The 27,063-nt window shown below is 51.8% G+C and overlaps 1 protein-coding gene across 2 annotated transcripts in view; it reads right to left on the bottom strand.

Annotated features, from left to right (window-relative positions):
- Window positions 1-483: 483 nt before the first annotated feature.
- Window positions 484-27,063, bottom strand: part of BLK (BLK proto-oncogene, Src family tyrosine kinase) — a 78,683-nt gene continuing 52,103 nt past the window's right edge. Inside the window, exons 2-13 of one of the 2 annotated variants that reach the window (XM_032470815.1) lie at window positions 16,887-16,995; window positions 14,624-14,678; window positions 13,001-13,094; window positions 12,040-12,138; window positions 10,875-10,978; window positions 8,525-8,671; window positions 7,910-8,062; window positions 6,639-6,818; window positions 6,169-6,245; window positions 3,337-3,487; window positions 1,973-2,104; window positions 484-1,304 (exon numbers count right to left, since the gene is read on the bottom strand). In XM_032470815.1, coding sequence (XP_032326706.1) covers window positions 1,099-1,304; window positions 1,973-2,104; window positions 3,337-3,487; window positions 6,169-6,245; window positions 6,639-6,818; window positions 7,910-8,062; window positions 8,525-8,671; window positions 10,875-10,978; window positions 12,040-12,138; window positions 13,001-13,094; window positions 14,624-14,678; window positions 16,887-16,994 — 1,506 coding nt within the window. In that variant the 5' untranslated portion in view covers window position 16,995 and the 3' untranslated portion in view covers window positions 484-1,098. The remainder of the gene's footprint in view (window positions 1,305-1,972; window positions 2,105-3,336; window positions 3,488-6,168; window positions 6,246-6,638; window positions 6,819-7,909; window positions 8,063-8,524; window positions 8,672-10,874; window positions 10,979-12,039; window positions 12,139-13,000; window positions 13,095-14,623; window positions 14,679-16,886; window positions 16,996-27,063) is intronic. The other variant, XM_032470816.1, reaches the window with a different exon arrangement.

A 27,063-nucleotide genomic window follows, 5' to 3' on the forward strand; every position in this document is an offset into this window, starting at 1 on the left:
ACTTACCCTTTCTGTGCCCCAGTTGCCTCATCTGTAAAATGAGGATCACAGGATCTACCTCTCTTCATACACGAGAGTGTTGACTGATGATGGTCTATTCAGCTAAGATTCTACACAGGGTGTCAAGGTTGGTTGTTTCTTTAATCCAGAAGACTTTACGAGCTCAGCTTGGCTGTGGGATGTGCCGACCAGCCTAGGTCAGAGGCCCAGCTGTCTTTTCCCTGGGCAAAGGAACCCCCCAACCCCCGACCTCGCGCCGGCCCCAAACCGGACCCGGAGACCGAGGATTTCTGAGGTGAGGGCGCCACCTGCTGGCCCCACTCAAACTCTCCTAAAAGGCCTGCACCGTTGTGCTGGGGCTGGGGGCTGGGTTTCCACCGGAAACCCAATGTCCTCCGCGAGTCCCCGGCGGCGCCACTCGTGCAACCACGAACGTCATGTATGCGATGTCCAAGCTTGTCACCAGGAACGAAACGCGAAAGGTCAGTTCTCGTGACTTTATTACAGAAAAGTCCCAAAGTGCTGGAGGCCAGTCTGGGTCAGGGCTACCTGCCCGCAGCCAAGCAAGAGGAGGCTCCTCCGAGCCGAATGGTGGGGAACCCAGTCCTGCTTCCTGGGCAGCAGAAAGGCGGCCGCACAGGGGGCGGCCTGCGCAGGTGGGAGCAGCAGGACCCAGGCCACCCGACTGCTCGGTTTTGGCGAGAGCACAGGAAGCCTTACAGACACAATGTCAAACACTTCGGAGTGTGCCGGGCACTATTTTGAACACCTTACCGGGGCTAACTAATGTCATCCTCGCGAGGAACGTACGAGGTAGGTACAACTGTGGTTCTTCCCCGTTGTACATACGAGGAAGCGGAGGCAGAGAGAGGCAAAGTAACTTGCCCAGGGGCACACAGCCAGAGAAGGTTGCGAATGCGGACGGATCCGGCTCGGAGTCCTGGCTGAGACCCCCCTGCCAGGCCCCTCTACCTCTCATTCCTCATCCGAGAAACGGGCGTGCCAACCCCTCCCTGCCTGTCCAGCCCGTCTGGCGCCGAATGAGCCGCGAGGTGAACACGCCTGGTCAGTCACGCGGGCGTGGTCCCCCTGCGGGGCCTAGGGCTGCAGCTCGTACTGGCCCTCGGTGGCCGTGTGGAAGTCCTCGAGCACCGACTGCAGGAACTCGAAGGTGGGCCGCTCCTCCGGCCGGCTCCGCCAGCACTCGGCGATGACCCCGCTGTACAGCTCGGGCGGGCACGAGTCCGGGCGCGGCATGCGGTAGCCGCGCTCCAGGTTGCGGATGACCTCTGGGTTGCTCATTCCTGGAGGCGGAGGGGATGCGGCCGCGGCTGAGGGACGGCAGGGTGCTGGGAGGCACCAGCCGCCTTCTCCCCCGCTCGCAGGCGCCACCTTTACATGTCCCTTTATTTGCTTTTCATTGCTTGGCGAACAGCTGGAAACGAGGCTGAAGATTATCTCAATGCGGGGCAGCTGGCCATGGATGGGACCCTACCCTGCCGCACACAGCCGAGCATCACTCGCTGCACGGGTGCTCGGCTCAGCTGGGGATCGGCCCAGCCGCAGGCTGCTGGTCAGCCCAAGCCCTTCAGACCCGAGTCTTGGGGGCCAGGGGTTTACCACCGGGACGGGCTTTCAGGAATGCACCCAAGGGGTAAGGCCAAGGGAGGGACCACCTGCTCTCAACAGAGGACAAACTAATTGGAGGAAGCAAGTTCAGAGCTTGACCTTAATTCTGGGTTTGCAGGCTCACTGACCTCTGCTGGATCAAGGGGACACAGCCCTGCTGCCAAGATGGGAGAAGGGACAGAACCTCACCCCCAGAGTGGCACACTGGTGTCTGTTTCCACCATGGGCTACATTCTGACCTGTAGGCGGGCAACCCCAGGCGCAGAGGATGGACTATTAGCCCTTGCAGCCGTCCCAGGATGGCCCTGGGCCAGGCTGGGCACTGCAGGACACAGCCACCTACCTGGGTAGGGCACGCGCCCGTAAGTGACGATTTCCATCAGGAGGATTCCAAACGACCACACGTCCGCTTTGATGGTAAACACCCCAAAATGGATGGCCTCCGGGGCAGTCCACTTGATGGGGAACTTGGCCCCTGTGAGAGAGGCCATGAGCAGATTGTGAGGCCACAACTGACTGTCCCCCAACTCCCTGCTCCTCCTCCCTACCTCCATCCCCGCCTTGCCTTGCAGGGCTTGGTCCGCTGTACCCAACAGAGAGGCGTGCAGAGAACCACTCAGACACCGAGCACACATGAATAGGTGTGTGCAGACCCTGGGGTCCACAGCACGAAAGGACACTGTGGATAAAATACGACCCTCATCCCCCACTTTGGGTCTTTGCCTCGTCGGCTTCACTGGGCACCAGCACATGTTTCCATCTGGGACGGAAGAGTCCTTTTCCACCTCCCGTGGGCCTTGTTTACGAACAGGAACCCATGGCTTGGGCAAGCCATTTAACTTGTCCCTGCCACAGTTAATCCTTTCCTACAAAATGGATAGGGTGACATGTGACTTCTGTACCTCCTGGGGTCACAGTGAGGGAGGAATTCAAATCCTGCTGCTCCCTGAAGCCCAGGGGTTGGCCGCAGTCCTGGTTGGGGTCACAGCAGACTGCGCGGCCCGGCCCTTCATCACAGTCCCCTTGCCTGGCTCCCTCACCTGAAGTTCCCTCAGGGAACAAGTCATAGCCATCCTTCCTCTGCATCAGCTGATTAACATGCTCAGCTAACATCACTCGCCAGCTTGCAAAATGTACCTGATCACTTCAGAGCTTCTTGTGAAGAGGACTGTGCCTCCATTTTACTAACGAAGTGAAGCAGAGTGCCCGTGGAGCCCTGGAGCCCGTGGTTTGAATTCCTAATCTGCTTTTGCTGCTCATACTTTAGAAGTGCTCTCCAAAGTGTGTTCTGTGAACCCCTGGTTCTGTGGGAGGTTAACAGAAGCTAAGCAGAAAGAGTATCTGGAGCTCACGTTCGTTCGGGAGGCACCACGGGAAGCAAATGGACCCTGTTTCTTAGCTGCAGGACTTCTCAGTGCCTTTAATATGCTGGCATGCACTGGGACTCTCCAAGAGGGGGCTGGATGGACTGTGCAATGTCCCCAAACCTACTCCCTCACAGAGCTGTTCCTCAGGAGGCACTGATGCTCTGAAGAGCACATTTCAGGAAATGCTAAACTAGCCGGAGGCAAGCAGAATTGGGAAGCCACACAGCTTTCCGATCTGCTCACAGAGGGCTCTGCTATGTGTGACGAAAAGCCCAAGGGGGTCTGGGGAGTTGGGGGAGGTGGGGCCCAAGGTCTCCCTGTGGCTGGGGGCTCCGCTCACCCTCCTGGGCAGTGTATTCACTGTCGATGATCCGGGCCAAGCCAAAGTCACCGATTTTGCAGCACAAGGTCTCAGACACCAGGATGTTGGCCGCCCTCAGGTCCCGGTGGATCGAATTCATTCGCTCAATGTACGCCATTCCTTCCGCAATCTGAGGACATGGGCCACAGGGTGAAGGGCAGCCTCTGTGAGAGGAAGGACCCCACTCACCCTCGCCACCAGCCTTCACCCCCAACAGCCTGGAGGGGGGCACAGCACTTGGGGGTTTGGTTTAGTTTTTGGGGGGCAGGTGTGGAGGGGGTAGTGGTGCTGGACAAGGAGCAGACTCCTGGGTGGAGCAGAAAGATGGTTTCACTGCTCCCCAGTGCTCTGAAAGCCCTGGGAGGCAGAGACCCTATCATCAGAGCAGGGGCCCCCATGCCCCTCACCCCCCTCCTCTCCTTCCAAGTGTCTGCGGGGGAGGAAGGCGGCAGAGTGCAGGCAGGAGAAAGGAAATTCTCTAGAGGGAAGGAGAAGAAAAGGAAGAGGCGTGAGGGGAGGGGAGGGCCGGAGGGGAGGCAGGGGAGGGTTTCATCTCCTCAGCAAGTTAGAAGCACTGTTCCTGGGGCAGGGACCTTGCGTTGGAGTCACTGCTTAAGCTCCGTGGGAGAGGGTCACCGTCTTGACCTGGAATATGAGGCAGGGGTCCCCAAGGCCCGGAGTTGGGGTGAGCACTAGGTGGGACCTGGTGGAGGACTAACCCAGCACCGCCCACGGAAGGCACCAGGGAGCATGCGCAGGATCCCGGTGGAACAGAAGCCACTGTTTCTGTCCCAGATCACCAGCACCGGGCCAGGAACAGCTGTCTGTCCTGCCCTTCTAGCTGAGGAAGCTAACTCGGGCCTTATTCACTGAACTCCCAGTGGATGGAGGCAGAAACTGAGGCAGAGAACAGAAAACCGATTTCCCTTCTCAGGCCTTCTCAAAGCCAGCACTGGAATTGGTCCTACTTCTCCTTATGTTTCCATTGCATTGGTTCATTCATTCATTCATTCATTCGCTAAATCATTCCACCAATACACATTTGTTGGTATAATACTGTGGGGACTGTAAAGCTGACTGGCAAATATCTCATATCTGGGCAGCATTTAGCAGCACTCATCCTGTTAACAAAGACTAGACTGTGCTCATGTATAGATGTACTATATAAGCAGCATCAGAAATTTTTTTTAAAAGGTCAAGCAGGACCAGATCTGCTTTCAAGGAGAATCCACCGGGCACAATGCTAGGAGAACGCAGGAGCGAGGTGCCCTCTGCACTTTCCTGTCCAGAATTGAATAGAAGTGACCTTGACCCCATCTCATGAACATTAATTAGGATTCTGCCAGGTGAAAAGAGAGTCGACGGCATCCCAGGCAGAGGGGACAGCCTGGTCAGCGGCTCAGAGGGGTGACAGGACAGGGGGAGCTGCCGCGTGGCTGCAAAGGGGGCCCCTGGGCTTGCGGTTGGAGGGGGGCTTTGCACGTCATGCCGTAGAGCAGGAAAAGGGGAGCCCAGAAGGCGGGAGAGCATGTGTGTGCGCGCGCACGTATGCGTGTGTGCATGTGTGTACGCGCTTGTATGTGTACGTGTGCATGCATACAGTGAGGCATTAGCATGATCAGAACATGGTTTAGAAGCTATTCACCCACGAGGTTCTGATTTTCTGGTTTCCTAACCTTCAAGATTCTTGACCACACCTACTGACAAACTCAGGTGGCTTTTAACATCCTTTGTCTCTGGGGGACCCAAGGTCTCCCAAAGGATTGACTGAGAGACAGTGGAGAGTGACAGAGGGAAACGAAAGAAAAAGGAGGCGCAGACAGGCTTATCACTGTGCTGTGGTTTGAAACCGGTTCCCAGCGTTAATTTTCCGAGACCATCTCGTCAGCCTGTTCAGCCCGGTCTGTGCTCACCTCAGTGGAAAAAAGGCGGGGTGACCTCAGTTCCTGCCCCGATACTACTAGCAGATAACGCCAGATGCAGTGCAGGGGGGTGGGCACGATGGGGAGAGGGTTCCTTTCTGTAGCAGGATGTGTGTGTCTCACGGGTGGACCACAGACCAGAGCTTTTCAGCTGAGAGTTCCAGTTTTAACAGACACACACACTCGGGGCCACCAGCTGCGCTTTCCTGCTGGAACCCTCAGCCAAAATCCCCGGGGAGGAGAGTTTCCTCCTTTTTGCATCACGAAGTCTGAGTCTACAGAAGGCATCTGTGGGCACCATCAGAGGGCAGCAGGACGAGGTCACAGCAGAACCCTGGCCTACCGTGTGACGTGGGATTCGTGGGCACTCTCTGGGCTTCACACACCATCCTTTCTCTCAATCATCCTTAGCAATAGAACCCACCTCCTTCCTTCATGGCTGCCCAGGAGAAAGACTGCATTTCCCAAGCTCCCTTGAGGTTAGAGGTGGCCAAGTGACAGGGGACGTGGGAGCAAGTGTAGTGTGTGACTTGGGGACCCGTCTCTAAAGAGAGGGAGGTAGGTTTTCGTCCCCCTCCTTGGCTTCTTCTTGCTAGCTGAGGGCAACAAGATGGGAAACGTGAGCGGCCACCCCAGGCAGTAAGATGACCTGCTAAGACCCAGCGGGCAGAAGACACCAGGGTCCCTGTGACTCTGACGGGCAGCCCCACCCACCTCCCCCGACTCTGGTGTTTACACACTGAAGCCATGATGACTCTGGCTTTTCTGTCCTTCACAGCCCAGCCCAAGCTTAACGGACATGACCTCTAAATGGTTGATTTTGTTAATCCATGGGGCACGGAGGAGAGGGCCTGAGGGCCTGGTCCACTGCACTCGGCAGCCCACAAACCTGGGCTGACATGTCGATCAGCCGTGGGAGGGACAATCGGCCACCTTCATCCGTCTTCAAGAAATCCAGCAAGCACCCTAAGAAAAAGATGTTGCAACTGCACTCTCCGCAGAATGACCCAACTCTGGCTGTGCCAGCCTCTCAGGCAGTGGGCTGCTCCCCACCCACAGGCAGGAAGTGACTGGTGGCGCCATCAGATCTCTCGTGCCCAGAGCAGAAACCCACCCACAGCGGCAGGTGCCTCTGCTCTACAGAAACTCCCAACCCAGTCTTCACAGATCTGAGGGACACAGGCTAATTGATCCAGCCCACGGCTCAGTGATCCCCTGCGGGGGTCCCCGGGCCAGGCAAACCCACTGCAGCAGAACAACCACTGCCTTCTCTGTCCCCCAAGCCCAGTCCCCGCCCTCAAGCTCCCCCCCCATAGCCCCGCCTCTGTCTGAGGGACACAGCCCCGGGCAGGTCACCACCTCGGGCCATGTACTCGGTCACAATGTAGATGGGTTCCTTTGTGACCACGGCGTAGAGACGGACCAGCCTCTCATGCTGGAGAGTTTTCATCAGGTTGGCCTCACCCAGGAAGGCCTCTGGAGACATGGTTCCCTCCTTCAAGGTCTTGATGGCCACCTTGATGTTGTTTTTGTAATAACCTGAGACCAGGGCAGGAGAAAATGAAGAAGCCATTCAGAAGACCCAGAGGTTGTGAGAGGTGGTCCCTTAACCAAAACGTACATAAGCTTCCAGGAGCTGAGAGGGCACTGAGGCCAGAGTTGTCCCCCCTCACCCCCTAGGAAGTGGCTCTGGGCTGGGATGACAGCTCCTGAGGGCAATGCATGTGCTGGCTTTACCCTGCGGGATGCCAGCCTGCCCCGGGCTCCCTCGCTGGCCGGGAGACCCAGGCAGTTGAGGAACTTACCCTGCCTCCTTCCCCATCACGTCTCTTCTACCCCTGGATAGCTTCAGTGTGGACGCATCACAGCCCACGGCAACATTCTAGAGGAGGCAGAGGTGGCCTGGGCCCTCCTCCCCGCTTTCCATGCCCTGTGAGCTTCCTTTCTCTCCTCACAGACCTGCCCCTGCACACTCTCCCCCCATCCATTAGGTCCCCGTCCACACTGAACAGGAAGAGACAAGTCATAACTCGAACTTGCAAGGACACAAGGCACCTCAGGTATCAGTCCTGGGTGCTGGAGGATTCAGGGAGGCATCAGGGTCCTATCTTGAAATCATCCCCCAGAGACATGGACCTTTCCAGGGATAAATTAAAGCATTGTCTTTATATTCTGATCGTGCCCGCGGTGACTGGCCATACACTGTAACTGAAGGGGGGCCACAGGGATTAAGTGACTGCAAGTGGTGGCTTTAGTCTGTACCGGAGTCCTGGAGCCCCTGGTTCACCACTCGCCATGACCCAAAGCTAATAGGAGTTAGCAAAACGTTCCAGATCACACATGCATCGGTGGCAAAGCCAGCTCTGGGCAGTGAAGAAGGAAGCAGGGAATGGACTGAGGCAGTGGGAGAGCTGGATTCCCCTGGTCCACCACCATGTGTCGGAATAATGTGGGCAAGTCATTTAAGGGTTCTACACCTCCGTTGCCTCATCTGTGAAATGGGTATATAGCCTCTAGCCATTCCCCCTCACAAGCCTTTAGGGGAAGCATGATGCCCTGTGCAAACCCTGAGACGACTGCTTCAGGACGCGGGGCGGGGACGGGATGGCTCCCATGTGCCACATACTCACCCATCCAGACTTCGCCAAACTGCCCAGACCCGAGTTTCCTGACCAGCTTCAGAGACTGCCGGGGGATTTCCCACTCATCCTGGGCCCAGGGGTTCTGGGGAGCCAGGCTCACACAGGGCTGGCTCAGCCTCTGGCACAAACCATCCGCTTTCTCTGCATCAGGGAAGAAGGGATGGGGCTGGAGGCCACCAGCGTAGCCAGCCTCGTATCGCTCCTCTGGGAGCCGTACCATTCCCAGCTGTGTCCCTACCTTCTTGCCAACCCCATTCTCAGGTCCACCTGCGCACAGGTGCACACCACACACCCACGTCCAAAGAGACACACTCAGCTCTCTGCATTCATTCTGCATAAATCAAGACATGCTGTCATTGTCCTGTTGTCTCTAAGGCTGGAAATACTGGTCACTCTCCAAGTGGTTGCGTGTTGAGCCAGCAGGAGTGAGGGACACAGACTCTGAATCACTGTTGACAGCTGTCAACACCTTAGGTCCAGCCTTGGGATAATCCTGCCGCCCCCAAGATGGCACCACCGATTCACGCCATCTTGAGGTCTTAGTGATAAATACAAGGGCTCCTCTGGCACAAGTCCCTCCACCCCCAGAGGCCCCCCTCTTACTAGAATAGTGATGCACCAAAGCCTGGAGTGTGGGGAAGGTGCTCCGGGGGGAGATGTAATAGCCGCCTTCATCCAGGGAGCGGATCTTATAGTGTTTGATCACCTCCCCCTGCGCGGTCACATCCTTCACAGACAGAGAAAAGGTACCTAGAGGGTTAATAAAGACACACGCATGAGAAGCAAGGCACAAAGAGGGAAAACCAGGACTGGAATCTGGGCTTTATTTCGATGCCTTGAAAAAAAGTTCCCCAAATTCTGCTCCTCATTTTGACCACTGCTCTCATGTTACCTTTTCCTTCATCTTAACCTCAGCCCTCCTGGAAACCTTTCCTATCAGCTCCATCTGACTCTGTCCTTGACGTTCCTCCCCCAAATCTCCTAAAACTCAGCCAGGGAATCACAGAGCACTGGAGCAGGCGGGGTGTTCTCTTAGCAATCACGCTGTCCTCCTACTTGGGCACCTGGTCATTCAGGGACCCTCTGCCACGGAATACTGAGAAATGTGGAGTCGCTGGAGGGACTCGGAGATTGACTCATTCATTCATTCCAGCTGAAAAGGCAGACTCTACCCGCACATGCAGTAGCAAATTGTAACCTCAAGCACTCGTGTCCATGGGGGTGTGGAGATCATAATATGCCATTTCCCAGAGGTTCTGTCAAATTCATACACACGGATGTGCATTCCATCATCTATGCTAATGTTTGCCTGCAGACTAGGGGTAGCAGGTGGCAAGAGTTAAGCGCCATTTAGGAGGCAAGAGTTTCCAGCTGAGAAACTTCCTTCCATAAACTTGATTTTTTATAAAAAGCCTCAGCCTGGCTCTCTGGGTACCAACCCCCTTACTCTTATTTGGAAGACGAGAAAGCTGAGGCCCAGAAGGGGGACGTCGCTTGCCCCAGGTCCCTCCGCTGGTCAGTGACAGATTCGGGGGGCTCCCGGGTCCTTCGTAAGAGCGCGCCTACCGCGAGCAGTACCACCCTCCCCCGCCAGGTGTCAGGCTCGGACACTTCTTGTCCGGGGTGTGGAGCTAGATTTTGCTCTGCGCTGTCGTCTTCAGGCGCTTTCCACCCCTGTCTATCACCCCATCTGAAACCCCTTCTCCCCTCCCTTGGCCTTTGCGCCTCTCTCATAGCCCACCTGCGAAAGGATGAGGAGAGGCCGTGGCCCCGGGGCGCGCCCTGCCGCTGCCACAGCCCGCCCCGCGCCCGTGACCCCAGCCCAGCCCCGCCCCCACGCTGCAGACTGTCTCCCCGACTTCGCCCCGGGTGGGGGCAACGCGCCCCGGTGTCTCAGTGGCTCTCGTGGGTCCATTCATCCGCCCACCACCCTAGTGAGGAAAAGAGGTGGTCTCCCCGGCCGCACCCCGCCTGCGACGCCCGACGTCAGCGGAGGAGAGACCGGCTTGCCTCCACCAGCCCCGCGGAAGCTCGTGATTTAGGGCCCCTCTCTTGTCTGGGCTCCTCCAAGGTCCTGTACCAGTCATCTTTTTACAATTCGGCATTCCTTCTTCTTGATGGGGACCTCAGTCCTTCCGGCTCACAAAATCTGGATCCCCTGTCCTGCCTCGGAGCCGCATCCGGGCTGTGCTGGGCACCAGGGCTGGGCTCCCAGAGACTCAGATTTCTTAACCTTGGAAGGACCATCTGCCCTTGGACTGGGAAACCAGTCAGTCCTCACATCGACATCAGTAAAGTGAGGCTTGAGATTCTGATGGACCTCCGGAGGCCTCTGGGGGCTAGAACTCGCTCCCCGGCGTCTGACAGGAGTGTTCCTTACTGGCCTCACATCCGCTGACTGTGGTCTCCAGATACTTTGAAGTTCGGTGGAGCATGTGTGGGGTCCCGCAGCCCCAGCGCCACCTGACCCAGCCCAGCCTGAACTAGCTTGGTGGGGGGAGGGGCAGGGACAGGAGGTGACACTCCCGCCCTCAGAGAACCCTCCTCCACCACACTGAGGTTTGGGGGAGGGGTGGCTTTCCCTCCAAAGGGCGCCTGAGAAATAAGCAACTTCTAAAAATATCATATCCGGGTGAAATGACATGATGTCTGGGATTTGCTTCAAAGTAATAGGGATGGGTGGGGACATACAGGAGTCAAGATGTGCTGGGTTGATCACTGTTGGAGCTGGGTGTTGGGTACAGGGTTTCCACTAGACTATTCGCTTTACTTCTGTATGTGTTTGAGATACGCTGTAACAACAAAGCATTAAGTCATCTCCAGTGGTTCCCTTATTGTTTCTTGGACACAGGGGCACTCCCACTGAAAAAGCATGGTGGCACATCCCAGTACGTATGCACATGTGATCGGATGCATCCACTGGTTCATTTCAGGGAATTCCGCCCAGGGTTACCTTTGCTGGTTTCACTCTCTCTAATAAGAAAGGAGCCGGCCTTATTGATCGGAGCCAGAAGCTGCCTCTCAGCATCTCTCCGGCAAATTGACCTGAAGAACCACCTGGAAAAGAAAAGAGCAAGGGCAGGTAGACCTCAGAGAGTGGCCATACTCCTCGGGATCTGGTTACCTGAGCCCCCTCCCCTCAGAGATAAAATGTGTTCCTGTTGTCAGCCCACCCTTGGGCTGAGCCCCTCCCCTCTTGATGCATGAAATACGCCTCAGTCCCTTTCCCTCCAGTAGGTGAAGGACTTAGTGTTTTCTTGAAATGAAATAAGAACATTATTTGGTGCCCTTTGTTAATTCTGCTCTGCGAGATTGCATCTGACCACCTTCCCTCATAGCCCACCCTCCTTGGGCTCGGGTCTCTCAATCAAACTGCTGGGACCCTCAGAGCAAGCTCCTGCCATGTGCCCCCTGAGCATGGGCTGATCGGGGTGGACGTGCCCCGGGTCCTCACACCATCTCAGAGAAAGTGACAGGGCTGGAAATGCCGGCAAAGGCACCCTCTAGAGGGTAAGCATCCCTGGATGGAGACACCAGGCAGTGCCACTAACTGGTTCCAGCTCATGAGTTTGACAGACTCTGAGCTCCTTCAGTTTTACGTCCTCTCCAGTCCTGGTGCAGAGCCAGGCTCTGGGCTCCGTTCACTTAGTGCACGCTGCGTGAGTGCACTAGTGCCCTGGCTGGTGCTGTATGCAGGTGGGTTATGAGGATGCTGGGGGGGGTGGCTCTCCCATAAGGCCCCCATCCTGGAGCCCCCTGAGGTGCAAGCCCCCTGAGTCCTGCCCCTGGAAGCAGGGGACGAGAGGTGGCTGGTCAAGGCATGGGACATGGGAGGTAGGGTCTCTATCAGGTTCGCCAGGAAATGGGCAGCTCTCAATTTACAGATGGGAAGAGTGTGGTGGGCTCCGAGGAGCAATGTCCTTGTGTCACACAGAGATATAAATGTGGTCCGGGACCCCAGACAAGCCTTTCCCAGCAGTTCCAAGCCCTGCCCCTCTCCTGCTCCCTCTGTGCGGTTTCACACCCTGCTCTGCTTTTTAGTCACTTTCTGGCTCCTCCCTGCATGGAGCAGAAGCAGCCCGCTCACCTCCGCTTTGAGGGGCCGTCTGTCCACTTACTTTTCCACTTCCAGGGTCTCCACTCGGGCCACAAAGTTGCTGGGCACGTAGCCTTCTCTTCCGGTGATGAGAGACTTGGCCAACCACCAGTCTCCATCTCTAAAAGGGAAAGAAATACAGAACAGGTACTGGTCCCACGGGCCTCTCTGGGCAGCTCACAGCCCACGCGGCATCTCACCCTGGGATGAAAAGAATTCACAAGGCAGGCAGCCCGGCAGAGGGAGGGGACTGGGGCCAGTGGCTCAGCGGCGCGGGCTCCCTGGGTTGTTCCAACTCACCAAGCATCCGATGGACCCAAGGTGCTCCCGGTCCAGGGAAGGAAGGGGACAACATAGGCCCCAGGGAAAGTGTGTCCACACAGCCTGACCCACCCAAGGGACCCTGGTCTTCTAGTGAGCAGCCTTCCTCTAGATTACTGGGACATGCTGAGAGTTTAGTGAGTAAATTGGGACTGGACAGGAAAGACAAGCGGGGCTGAGGACGAAAGGACGAACCAGGCGGCCCCCAATGTGTGGTCAAAAGGCCAGGGCCTTCGTGCTCCTGGCTCGAGGCCACGGCAGAATTTCAGGAACAAAAGCAGCTCTCAGGGTCCACAGGGCAAGCCCGACATTTGAGAGAGGACAGACTTTGGAGGGAGAGACATCTGGACACAATTGACTCCAACCTAGAACTCTGATGGAGCAGCTATGGGTGTCAGGAGGGCTGCACGGAGGAGGTGACAATAAGGGTGGGTCTCGAAGGAAGAGTTGGGTTTTGAGAGCAGAGCAGGAGGTAGTGAATAGGAACCAGCTCACCAGAAAGACTTTGGAAAAGTATATGGGAGGAAGGCTATTGGGTGAAGTTTAAGAAAATGCTGGGTGACTGGGCTGGGGCGGGGCACTGGAGAGGATCTTCCAGAGGCAGCCTGCAGGGCGTGGGGCTGGGGTCCGCCTGTGACAGGAGCGGCCTGCCAGACACTTACTCCTTCAGGATCTGCATCTTTTCCCCCTTCAGCATCTGCAGGTCCCGGTCATTCACGGCGTTGTAGTCATACAGGGCCACCACGAAGTGCTCCTCTAGAGTGAACAGGGAAGAGATGGCCACCGCTCAGGCCCACTAGAGTGATGGAAGGGGCTGGAAGAGTCCCGAAGATCTAGGGAGATGAGCTACGTGGACCTGAGGGCCGCAGACCCCCGTCTGGGAACCGGTGTTGGCTGACCCCTTATCACCTGGGAGGCAGGGAGCACCCCTCTCTTCCCCTTCTCCACCTGCCCCACCCCCGACGCTTTTCCAAAGTGGGGCAGTGGTCTGGGAACACAGCAGCTGTAACCCCGACCTGTAACCATGCCCAGGGCCCAGCACAGGGCTCTGCATGGCCGTGCCCAGACGTGACGGAGGTGGGGAGGGGGGTCTGGAGCTTGGCCTGCCCTCTTTCCTACGACCACTGCTAGTGAGCAGGGCTTTTCTGCACAGCTCTGGGGAGCCAAGACCCCTCTGGAAAAGGTCACCTGGAGCCCACTTAGCTTCCCAGGGGGTAGATGACTCTGCTTTGTCAGTAAGCGGGGCTGTTAACCCCATGCCATTTGAAGAGGGGCTGGAATAGATGATAGGGGCTCCTCTGGTTCTGAGATTCAAGTTCTTGTGCTGAAGGCAGTTCGTTTATTTCCCTCCCCTGGGCTTCCTTCCTGGAGATGTGACCCGCTTCCCACACCCACTCCCCCCCTCCTGGCAGGAAGTGAAGGATCACCCCTAACGGTTAATCAGTTAATCGTGATCCTCAGCCAGATAAGAAACACCAGGTGAGGCCTCTCACTGAGTTCCAGCTTGTGAATTGACAGACAGTGAGCTCCTCTAGGGGAGGGGCCCCGGCAAAACTGGCCTTACGTCTTCCCGAGGCTCGGGACAGAGCCGGGCTCTGGGTTCTCTGCTTGCTCGGGGCTCGCTGTGTGAGCGCACAAGTGCCCGAGCCCTAACTGGTGCTGTGCGCACGTGGGTTATTAGGGTGGGGGGCTGCTCTCCTGGAAGCCCCATCCTCTGAGTCCCCCGCCCAGGTCTGCGCCCCAGACCCAGGAAGGCCAAGGTCATTCATTATGCCACCTCCACCGTCTGGCCCATCAGAGTGGAAGCGGAGACGGGGTGCGGAGGGTGGCGTGGTGGTTAGAAGGCCGGCGGGGGGCCTTTGAAAGTGGGCTGGGACGCAAGATGACGGAACAGAGCGAGGACAGGGACGCAGAGCCGCTGGCCTTTGCCCTTGGAGGTTGGGAGCTGGACTCTTTGAAAGCCCCAATTTGGTGATGCTGTTTGTATTTACTTAACTGTCTGCACTTGTCTATGGTTTGCAAAGTCTTTTTAAAACATCCCCCCTACCAGGCTTAGGTACACCAAAGGAGCTTGTGCTCAGTTCCTGGAGAGACCCCGAAAGGCAGGTGAAGCCTGGGGCACCTGGCTCAGCCTCCCCCCAGACTTCTCCCCTCTGACCCAAGAGAGCCACGTCTGTCTTCTCCAGGAAACTGCTCCTGTTCCAGCCCCTGTTCCAGCTGCACGAAGCCGGGGCCCCAAAGAGGTGGCCCGTACAGCCTCAGCCTTCAAAACAGCCCCTTCTTACCTTGGTCCGGGTGCGTGGTGTCGGGAAGTGCAGGAGCCAGGTGGTTAAACACGACCTGGAGCAAAACACACGCTGTTAGCTCACGTCCTGGGGAGGGTCCAGTCGGGGTGAGACGGCTGGGTGCCAGGCAGACCGTCCGGGGGAGCTGCTCTGTGGACCCAGGAGGCTGCATAGGTAAAGTCTACACGTGCTGCCGCAGCTCCTCAGGGACCAGTGCCACCTCGCACAACCCCAGCCCACCTGCCCGACCACACACGCGGTTGGAGGAGGGGTATGTAGGGGAAGTCTAGCTCCCTAAGAGGCAGCTGTGGAATGGGAGGTAGGGGACAGCTGGATCACCCGGGTTAAAATCCTGGCTCTGTTTTAAAAGGTGCCATTGCAAAAGAGTTATTTGTTCTCAAGGAAAATTATTTTTAAAATGTATTTCCCTAAAATTCAACAAATATATTCCCAGGTATGTACCCTGTGGAGAAACCTTTGCATATGAGTACTGGGAAACACATACAGGAATACTCCCACAAAAATTTAAAAAAAAAAACCATAAAAACTGTTAAGGCATGGAGATCACCCTCTGACCAGGAACAGACAGACTGGGACAAGTGATAGAATGAAATCTTGGGCAACTGTGGGAGTTAGTGAGTGAGCTACAGCCACGTGCCTCGATGTGGATAAAACTCCCAAATGTAACGGAGATCTGAAACCCAAGTCTCTGAAGAATACATGCTATCTGAGTCGGCTGATTTAAAGTTCACTGTGGGCAAAATTAAACTACTGTTTAGAAATACATACATGTGTGATCGCACAGAAAAAGCAAAGCTAAGGAAGGCTAAAGACACTTGGGAGAGCGGGGTCCGGGGTGATGAGGACAGACTGGGGGCAGCGGAGAGCTTCAACAGAACCAGTCACTTTCGACTTTTGAAGATGGGAAGGCTGTGCTGTGTGTTCATTTTCTTCTTATTTTCAACTTGCATGTGTTACAAATATTCTTTGTTTTGTATTCCATAGTTGCTGAACACAGTTTTGAAGCAACATTTTGCAAAACGGCATGAATAGTATGATTCCATTGAAAATATAAACACAAAATATAAATAATACACAGAAAAAGGGTCTGGAGGCAGGAGCTCTAAAGTGGAGGATAATGAGTATTTATAATTTTTTCCACAATTAATATATATTATGTGACTTTTTTAAGTTAAAAACATTCCAGGCTCTACTACTTATTAGCATGGAAGAAACTCAATCTGAGTTTGCTGAGTTGATCATTCATTCAGTCAACAAACATTTCACTGTTATTTGCCAAGCCCTGCACTAAATTGGAACATTGACAGATAAGACACCTGGTGTATCTAAGAAACAGGATTACTATCCCCTCACCCCCTACTCCTGCCTGGTCACTGTCAGAACACAGCACTGACCAGGTGTATGTGCTGGGGGGTTAGAGAGGGCAGGGGAGGCGGTCCAGGCATGACTCCCTGTGGCCGGGGGAGGGGAGCAGGGGAGACATGAACAGTCCTCTAAAAATGCATCTCTGAGAATGCTGCTGTCAAAGGGTGACAACTGCTCTGTGAACAAACCAGAACTGCATGCAGGCCCCGGGAGAACTGAGGGCCTGCCTGGGAGGAGAGACCAGCATCCTCCAGCCGCAGGATGTCTCGTCCCAGGACAGCGAGCTCCTTGGAATGCCAGCAGCAGCACCATGAAGGGGACAATGACCACCAGGAGCTTCTGGGCCGGGGTGGGGTTAGCAAATGTTGCTGCGTGCCCCAGACCCTCCCCCACCTCATCCTTTCCTCAAGGTGACATCTTTGATTGCTTTTTGCCTTCAAGGCTGCCCTTGCACAGTGAAAACTGGCCAAGAGTCCTCGAGGGCCCACCAGGTCCGGTCCTGCGCTAAAGGCAGTACGTTATTACATCGCCCATGTGTATGTACACGGCACGCTGTCACACCCCTATCAGAAAGGCACTCTTACTAGACCAATTTTACAGGTGCAGAAACTGAGGCGTAGGGAAGTAACTTGCTTTGAAGCGCACAACTAATCAACTTAAGCTTGGCAACCTGGCTGCTAAGCAGTGTACTGTTCCGCCGCTGCGACGTGAGCTGGGGTGGCAGTGGGAGGGGGCCTCTGTGTGGGAGCCCGGCGTTGTCTAGAGATGGTGCCGGCACTGGCTGGAGGCACGCGGCAGCCCCCCCACCCAGCCCCCGGGGCTCTGTGCTCCCCTCCCCCACCTCCCGTCCATCCGGCCGGGCAGGGCGGTCACTCACCAGGGGCGGCAGTGGCGGGGGCTCTCTGCCCTGGGTGCTGGCCTTCCTGGGGCTCCATCCACCCTTCACCTTCTCCTTGACCTGCCTTCTGCTGCTCACCACTCCCATCCTGTCGGAGAGCACACAGCACATTGGCGACGTGAGTAGGTTTTCAGAGCCTCTGTGCCCAAGAGCTCCCCCAAGCCCCTTCCGCTGGCCGACGAGAAAGGTGGGGAGGAAGCGGGCCAGTGAAGGTCAAAGTCAGAACATGGGGTCAGAAGGGGGTTGGGCGGGCTAAGCTTGCCTCTCTCTTTTCCCCTAGAAAGGGAAGACGCGTCCCAGAGAGGAGAAACGCCTGGGTCTGGGACGCAGAGACCGCCTGGCCTGAGGAAACTGCTAGAAACTCCTAGGGTGGAGCTCAGGCCCTTCGGGACAGGAGCCCTGGCATCTAGAGAGAGCCTGGCCCACAGTGGCTGCTGGTCTGGGTTTCAGTCTTCACTTGGGAAGGTCACATTTCCTCTCTGAGCCCATGTTAGAACATTCTGAGGTTCTCTCCAGCTCAGAATTTCAGATGAGATGCCATGATTTAGGGCATCGTGACAACACAGGGGTCTAGGGCCAACTTCTCAGTCCTACTGGGGGAGTCTTCTTTAGAGGTGAGCGAAAATATGGTCAAGACTTTTCTTGAGTAAAGAATCTTCAAATGACAGATGTGGAAAGACCCCGGAGACCACAGCCAACACCACCGCCACGTCACCCCCGCCCTCATTCCAGGAGCGGCTGTCTAGGGAGGGCTTGCTTGTTACCCAGAACTTCACAAACCCTATCTCTTACCATCCTGTCAAAGCTCTGAAATGAGTGCAAGGAGGAGGTTTGAGATGTTAAATAGCTGGTTCCTGGTCAAACAACTAACAAAGAGCCAAAGGAGCTGGGGCGGACCCCAGCCCCCCCAACTCCAGCTCACGCCAGGCCCACCCCCGGATGCAGACATTTACAAGGGAAGTGGCTTGGGTTCTGCTCTTGTCTGAAGGGCGCGTGGACGGTGGAGAGTTTCTGACTGCCTTGGATGTGTTCGCCGTAGTCTAAGATGCGCTTTTCCCCTACATTTAAACGTCTCTGAAACCGAGATGTGTTTTTCGGTTGATGACGATTCACAGAGCAATTAGGAGCATTTCCTGCCCCTCTTCTAGTGATACACAAAGTAAGTGCGAGTTTTCCAAGTAGCAGGTGTCTTAGATTCTACGAAACACAGTAATACATTTCTTCCAGAGAGTTAAAAGCACATGCCTCAGATTATTTCTCCTCAAACTCACCTTGAAAAAAGGAAAGACTGTAACAATTTTAAGTAGAGGACAGAGAGTCATGATAACAAATGAGCCACAAGCATTTCCTTGAGTATGTTTCACATTCAGAACAGGTAATATTTCACATTTGTAAAGAATAAAACTTTTTGTATTTAAGCAGTCTCTTTGCACCAGTTCAGATCAACCTGAACATCAAATGAAATGTAGTGTCAAAATTACAGGTCAACAGTCCAGTTTTCAGGGATTTTTAGGTATCCAAATTTTGGATAAGGGATTATGGGTTTGTACCAGGAATGGCTACTGAATTTTATCAGGTGCTTATTTAGTATCTGTTCATATGATATTTCTTCTTTTTAACTTGTTGATGTAATGAATTAGGTTGATAAATTTTCTGCTACTGAAATATCCTTGCATTCTGGGATAAAAGCTATTTGATCACAATGCGTTAGAATTTTTGGTGGATCCTATTTGCTAAAATTTTATTTCTAATGAGAATCTATATTCCCAAGTGCAATTAGTCCGTAAAGAATTGACATTAAGATGATGCTGGCTTCATTACATACCAAGGAGCTCTTCTGTCTTTTTTCCTATAGTATTAAATAGTTTAATAACAGTGAAACTATCTCTTCTTTAAAAGCTAGACTCAACTCAGCTGGGAAGTCATCTATTCCTGAGGCGCTTTTAAACAGTAGATCTTTAAATAAACTTCCAATTTCTTCTATGGGAATTTGTCTGTTGCCATTTTCCCTCTTGCTTGCACCATTTTGATAAATTATATGATTTATAGGGGGTCTTTGGTTTCCTCTGCATTTTCCAATTTGTTGCCAGATGAAGTTTTACATCATATTGTTTTATATAATCTCTTTGCTTTCTTGATTATGACTTACTTCTTGTTCCTAATGTGAATCAAATGTACTTTCAATAATGACAATTTTTAATTGGATAAAATTACCTGAAGGTTTCTATGACCAAATAAAGTTTTAACCTAGCTTTAAAATTGTGAAAATGAAGACTGTAACCAAAACAGCATGAAAGTGAAACAGGGATAGACGTACAGCCAGCAGAGCGGAGTCATAAGCACGCAGATGCCAGCGCATACGGGAACCGAATATGTGACAAAGGTGACATTTTAATTCGGTGGAGAACTGATGCTTTATGTTAATAAAAGGTGCTGGGGAAGTGGCTATCTACTTAGAAGAAAATACAATCGGACGCCTATCTCACACCATATCAAAAAATAAATTATTTATTCCAAATAAATTGTATTGAAAAAATATATTAAAAAGTTAAAAAATTTAATTGGAAGGAAATTTAGGAGACTCTACACATGACTCAGAACTTGGAGATAACAAAGAAGCCAGAAGCTAAGAGAAGGCAAAAAGACATATTCGTAACAAAACGGCAAATTCATAAATGTTAATGGTAAAAGGAACCATCATATAGTCATAAGTAATAGATTGGGGAAAAGATTTGTGAACCATACAGCAAACAAATGTCTATTTATAATATACACAGGGCTCATGAAAACCGACAAAAAGTATGGGTTTAGTATATAATCTACTCAACAGGAAAATGAGTAAAAATTATAAATAGGTAATCCATCCAACACAAATCCAAACTTCTAAGTAGGCATGTGAAAAATATTAAAATTACTTACCAAATGGAAAAGGCAAATCAAAGTAACAAGGAAACATTACATCAGTACGACTGCGCAATAAATAAAAGGGATGGTAATACCAATCGCTGATGGTAAAGAAAGGGAAAATTGTGTTTTCTTACATTTCTAGTACAAAAGTATTTATTATTGTCTTTTCATCTGTTCTTCCCCATTCCAGTTCTAGGGTGAAACCTCTCTGAGGGCTGTGATCTTTATTGTATATATAGTTAAATCCAAATCGCTAAACCAGTGCCTGGCACGGAGTAAGTGCTTAATAAATACTTATGAACAAATAAAATATGAAACGTTACCAAACTTTTAGGAAACAATCTTTCAATTCCTATTAAAACGAAAAAATACACATACGTTTTGATTTACACTCCCCGTTCTGAGACTCTCACAGCATAATAAAACATCATTATATAGGAATACATGAGACGTGAAAGTGTTGACTACAGCAAGAGTTGCAGCAGCGAAAAACAAAACAGAAGAAACATTGTAACTGCTCACCACCTGGGGAACTGTTGACTAAATCTGCCCTTTAAAAGTCTCTAAAATATTATGCAACTACTAAAAAGAATGTGCCAGATCTTCACCAGTGAGGCTAAGAGGAAATTCTACAACATACCGTTAGAAAAGCAGGGTGCCAAGAAGTGCATGAGGGTGTCCCATCTTTGAAAAACCAAAGATTGAGAACAGAAAGCCCCATATAGGCACGTGCTGTGTATTTATAATACCTGAAACGAGGTTTGGGAGGATAAACACCGAGATGTTTACTTTGGTTATCAGTGGGGGAGGTAGAGACAGAAAAGGGAGGAAGAACGCCCCCCTCCCAACCCCCTGGAAAAAAAGCAAATTAAAAAAAGTGTGTGTGTGGGTGTGTGGGTGTGTGTGGGTGGGTCTTAATGCAAAGCAGGGCCCTAAAAAGCTATTTCCTAAAATGTTACTATTGTTTATCTCAAGTAATAGGACTTCGTGTGACTTTTCCCTTCTTTCTTAGGATTTTAGGTACTCCTTGAAGTCTTTGACAGGAAGCATATCTGATTGGTCCAAGCAGAAAAATGAAAAGAGCTCGTGACTGACTTGCTGGGTGACAGGGGGTGGGTAACGTCTGGACCCAGACCAGCCCCAGCCCCGCAGAACGGCTGCGTGGGTCTCAGGCCTCTCCTGACCTCCCCCAGGCTCCTGGCTCAATGAAGGGGCAGCAGGCAGCAGCTTCTAGAATTTTCCTGCCTTGGACTCTGCTTCTGCAGCCTGCCCAAAGGACCAGCCCTCTCCGGTCAGCCACTTTGCCACCAGTCCTTAAACTTTCTGAGCAAACCTTTACAACCACTTAAACGACATCACTCAACATTCACGTAACTTGACAGGAAGTAAAATCCCTGAGATTAAATTATCACCACTGACACTTCCTAGTCCTCTGACTTCTTAGCACTGTCTGTCCATGGGTTTTAACAATACGTAGCTTGCCTCCGGGACCCTCCGCCCCAGTGGCTCTAACTGGAGACTGGAGATACTCAGGAAGGAGGCCACGTGACAAGCTGAGCTGTGCTGGGGCTGGCACTGCCACCCTGCTGTGATATTTTAGCAGTTTCAGGCTGGGTGGAGCCAGGAAACGCGGTCCTCGGTCCTCAGTCCTCGGTCCTCGGTCCTCGCAGAAGCCTAAGGCAATGCGTGCAGGTCCCGGTGGGTCCCGGTGGCCCTGCTGCACTGAGAGGGCGCTGGCCTCCTTCCAGGGAAGGATGGATGGGAGAAGGGTGTGAGTTGTGTGTGTGTGTAAGAGAGAAATAGTGCACACACGTGTACGTGTGTGTGTGCACGACAGAGCAAGCACGTGCGTGCACCTGTGCGTGTGTGTGTGTGTGTGTGTGTTTGTAGCGGTCAGGGGAGCTAGCAAGCGGAAGGGACTTCTGTTTGTTTATTTGGAATGGATTAGACCCCTGTGCAGACTGACCGGAGCAGGGAGATCGATGTTGGCCCCAGAGGAGATGCTTAACGCCTGAAACACATCCCAACAGAGGATATGGTGGAGGCAGCAACTAAAAACAAAGGAACTAGAAACTCTTTATTTACAGTTGCCAGCACTTCACAAGTTGAAAGACTTGCTGTATATGATCTATTGGATATTCATGTAGCATCCATTGGGTGGTTACAATTAACGTCATTTTACAGCTGAAGATGGAGCAGTGGGGTGGCTTGCAAAGGTCACAGTGATGGCAGCAGAGCTGGGCGCTGGAGGGGATTCTCAGCCCCCATGCTGCCCCAAGCTCACTGCCTACAGCAGGTGCATGGATGCCCTGCTTGGGGCTCCGTACCCTGGACCCACAGTCCAGGTTTAGGTTCAGATATCCTGCCCTCTCCTCTTCTGGGCTGCTGCCTGCCTCCGAAGCCCTCCCTCCCAGAGGAGAAATCTCCAAGGAGCTGCTGGAGAAGGGAATTCCAGGCAGAGCCTCGCACAGCTGTCTCCCTCCTCCCTGGTCCAGGGGGAGTGGGTGGTCCAAGGAACCGGGCTCAAAAGGCTGGGCACGGACTGTGTGAACTTACGCAAACCACCTCATCTCGGAGGCTCAGTCTCCTGGCCTATAAAATGGGGGAAGTGTGAAGCCATTCCTCGTTTCACACATAAAGACATCCTGAAAAAGCATGTTCAACAGTGAATGTCAGAAAAAGTCAAACAACGGACTTTCCTGTTTTGGGGGTGAGGGGGCAGTTCTGTTTCTGTGGAATTAAACCACGCTATGAAATTCTCAATTATGTCCTGCCTATTTGGCAAATCTTCATCTATTTTTAGCCTTTCCCAGATGTCTTTTAATTACACACATACTCATGATTACAGGCATAATTCCATTGAGTATTTGCCTATTTGTGTAAAACTAGGGGAAAATGTACCAAAATATTAAAAACAGTTGTGCAAACACTACTACGCAGGTGAAAATGGTTGTCCTGCCGGGATTGTTGGCAGGTGGGTGGCAGTTCATTCACCAGCTGATGTGTTAAAGTCTAAGTTCAACAGATGGAAAATGTTTAGGGGGATATTGACACATATGAAGCAAAAACATAGATTTTACAGGGGTCAAGGACCCGCAGCCTGTACACAGGCCACACGGCTGTCATGCGAACCAGACAGGATGAGAGTCAGAAAGTAACAAAACCAATAAGGGCACCAGATAAATGCTACCTGGAGGGTGACCGGGTGACACTGTCTCTCTTCTGAGCATCATGGTACCCAAAGCCGGCTCTGGGACCCGTTGGGATTCCCCAGCCTTTCCTTTTGGGGTGAGGGCCTGGTATTGGGGGCTAGGAAGGGGGTGGCCGTGGTGGGCAGGGGGACAGAGGCCAGCATGGATGGCAGGCTGCCACGTGGCCCAGGGAAGCGTTGACCGCTCTGAGTCCCTCCACCCACACTGGCGGCTCTGGAAGACCGAGCACGTTATTTGAGAGGCAGGAGGATGATTTGGTTGAAAAAAGTCTCATGCGTGAAGTCAACCCCGGAATGCATGCGGATTCGCGACAGAAAAATCAGTTTGACTCTGGTTTACTCTTTTAAATAGCAGGCACTATCACGTGTTGAGTGGTCCCCGGGTACCAGACATGGAACCAGATGCCCCGGGAACACTGTCCTGTTTGGGGGGAACCACAGAGCTCGGTAGACGAGAATGCTGAGGTCTGAATCCAAATTTCGCTACTTTTTAGCTGTGTGTCCTTGGGGAAGTTGCTTAACATTTCTGTCTCTTAATCGCAGATAGTAATAGCTTCTATCCCCAGTGTTGTAAGGATTAAATTAGTTATTACATGCTAGTGGCATGTCTTTGAACAGTGTGTGGCCTGTAGTCAGTGTTCAATAAATATTTTACTATTATTCCACACATACAAATAATCAACAGTAATAGTTTCTTTAGTAACTATGGGAGATGGGCAGGGCTACTTTCTTTCTACAGATGAGATGGACTTGACACCTGAAGCTAGTCACCAAGTCAAGCTAGGAGTGAGTTACGGGCCGGCCTTACGCCCAGCTCTGAGTGCCTCCTAAGTCTGGGATCTGGAAACCCTGCCGTGTTATTAGCCGAAAGCTTTCCCTTTCTGACTTGACCTGCGAGACTGAGGTGGGCAGCTTAGAGCTGGAACAGGTGAGCCTATCCGCAAAGCCAGGGCTCATCCTGGGTGCTGGCTGGCAGGATGAGAAGCCAGCCTCCCACTGGTGAGTTCCCTCCGCCCTGGTGGAGCATCTGCCAACAGCCAGGCATTCCGAGTCCAGCCCCCTACAAATCCACTAATGCCACGCCCACTTCCTAGGTGAGAACAGTGTAGCGATGGGCCTATGACTCTGAGCTAAAGAAGAGGCCAAAGAACTTGAATTAAAATGTTTTTATAGTAGCACTATTTACAACAGCCAAGACATGGAAACAACCTAAATGTCTATCAACAGATGACTGGATAAAGAAGCTGTGGTGTATTTATACAGTGGAATACTACTCAGCCACAAAAAAGAAATAATGCCATTTGCAGCAACATAGATGGACCTGGAGACTGTCATCCTAAGTGAAGTAAGCCAGAAAGAGAATGAAAATTATCATATGATATCATTTATATGTGGAATCTTAAAAAAAAAAAGACAAACAGAAACAGACTCACAGACATAGAAAACAAACTTATGGTTACCAGGTGGGGGAGTGGGTAGGAAGGGATAAATTGGGAGTTCAAAGTTTGCAGATACTAATATATATAAAATAGATAAGCAACAAGGAACTATATTCAATATCTTCTAGTAACTTATGCTGGAAAAAATATGAAAGCAAATATATGTATGTTCCTATACAACTGAAACATTGTGCTGTACGCCAGAAATTGACACAATAGTGTAAACTGACTATACTTCAATAAATAAAAATATATACATATATATACATACATATATATATATATATACATGAAAAAGTAATAGACTGGAAAATACGCATTTTTCAAGTCTCACCTGCAGGGTGACTCAACTTGAACGAGGCTACCTCACCTTTGCCCCATGTTGCTCCCTCCTCATGTGGACATGAAACAGCCTGAGCACCGGCTCTCAGAACGCTATATTCTTGTGTTCACTCAGTCACTATCAACCACACACTGTGTCAGGCACAGAGAAGACACAGAGATGAAACACGGAAGGCAGTCTGCTCTCGTGGGACGATGAGGAGGTGAGACACAAACACAAGTCACAACAATCAAAGTGGGACACACAGAAGAGAGGTCTCAGGAGCTCAGGAAGAAGTCAGTTCCACCTGGGAGAAGACACTGGCGAGTCAAGGGATAGTTCATATATATATTTATATGTATATTGGTTAAAATGGTTTTCAATAAAAATTTTCAAAATATAAAACATAAAGAGTATAATGAACACCTATATACTCATCACCCAGATTCAGCAAATACCTTTAAAAAGTATTTTCTTGATTGAAATATTTTAAGTACTTTAAGACACATCATTTTATAAACAAAGGATTGAAACTTTGAAATGAAATTAATGGCTTGAAACATGCCATGTCACCTCCACATACGCTGCAAATATCTCGAAAACACGGAGACATTTTCTCATGTAACCACGATGTCATTGTCACATGGAACAGAGCTAGCAATTTCTGTGGTTTTATCTAACACCCAGTCAATAATCAAAATTCCCCAGCTGTCTCAAAAAAGACTTCCTGCTGTTGGTTTGTCCTATTTGGGACTGCAACAAGCTTCGTACATTCCACTTGATGGTCGAGTCTCCTAAGTCTTCTTTACTGAAGTAGCCCCCAGCCCCTACTTTGGTTAATTTCATGCCACTGATTTGTCAAGTCCAGATTGGTGGTCCTGCCGAATGGTCTGCATTCTGAAGTTTGCTTCCTCATGATGGCTCATAACCTGCTCTTCTGCCTCCCCAGTTCTCGTACGTAGAACTAACTCTACAGGGACCACTGCATTCATTCTTCTGGTGGGGGGCCTTACGGGGTGACATGCACTCTATCACATCCTATCAGGAGGTGAACCACTTCAGTGATGCTAAGATAGATCTGGGTTTGGGTGACGCCAGTCAGATCCTTCCACTGAAAAGCTCCTCAGCAACATTTCAACTAATGGGTCCATTAAGGGTCGCTAAATACTAACGTCCCAATTTCAGCACTCCTTCTGCATTTGTTCGTTGGGAGTTGAAAGAGTAACAGATGAGAAAGTGAGACCACCAGGAAAAAAAGGAACCCTCCCACACTGTTGGTGGGAATGTAAACTGATGTAGCCACCATGGAGAACAGTATGGAGGTTCCTTAAAAACTGGAAAATAGAGTTACCCTATGATTCAGCAATCCCATTCCTGGGCATATATCCAGAGAAAAGTCTAATTTGAAAAGATACATAAATTTTCCTACAAGACAATGTTCATCAGATGGCCGTTAGATTTGAGGGTAGAAAGGGAGCCAAGGTTTTTAAAGTTCCTGGTGGGAAATATTTCAAACCTAGAATTCCGTACCTAGTAAAATGATCAACCAGCTGGAGGGAAGGGACAGTTACGAATATGCAAGAATTTAAAACATTTACCAAGAATACATTGTATGCCCCTTAAGCGGTTCCTTACTCCACTTATGAATATTTAACTCTACAGGAATTGCCCTACAACCCACCCTCCAAAAAAACCAGCTGGAGAATTGGGCAGCTAGTTGTTCAGATATTAGACAGCAGGCAGCATGGGTCTGTGATCCCCGGGAAAAGGGGAAAAGTGACGTGAGCCTGGGTCCTGTGATCACACAATTACTGCCAGGAAGCAGTTTCCAAGCCAGCACTTTGGGGAACCCAGTGGTTTCACAGAGACCAGAGTACGAAGAGGCCATGGTGTCCTGGAAGGGGGAACGCCGAAGGAGGGGGGCTGCTCACGGAGAGTGGGTACGCTCCACAGACTGCAGAGGGGGCCCCACGGGTCTCTGACCTCCCCCTGAATATCAATTTGGGCAGTGCATGAAGCCACCAGAAAGAACCAGTAAGAAACAGTAGTCTTATCACCTCTCCTAGAGATTATCCAAGGCTGGAAACAGGTCAAATTCCCACTACCCAGAGCAGAGAGACTCAATAGCACACAGAGCATTGGGTAAAGTCATCTGGAAGATCCTGCCTTAGCAGTGGTGTTAGGTCTGCCCTGGAGTGGAGGTGGCTCTGGACGGGCCCTATATCAGAGCTGAAAAGGAAGCCTTGAGATGATCAAACTGATCACCCAGTAACTGAA

The sequence above is a fragment of the Camelus ferus genome, chromosome 31 (assembly GCF_009834535.1).
Source record: "Camelus ferus isolate YT-003-E chromosome 31, BCGSAC_Cfer_1.0, whole genome shotgun sequence".
Classification (NCBI taxonomy): domain Eukaryota; kingdom Metazoa; phylum Chordata; class Mammalia; order Artiodactyla; family Camelidae; genus Camelus; species Camelus ferus.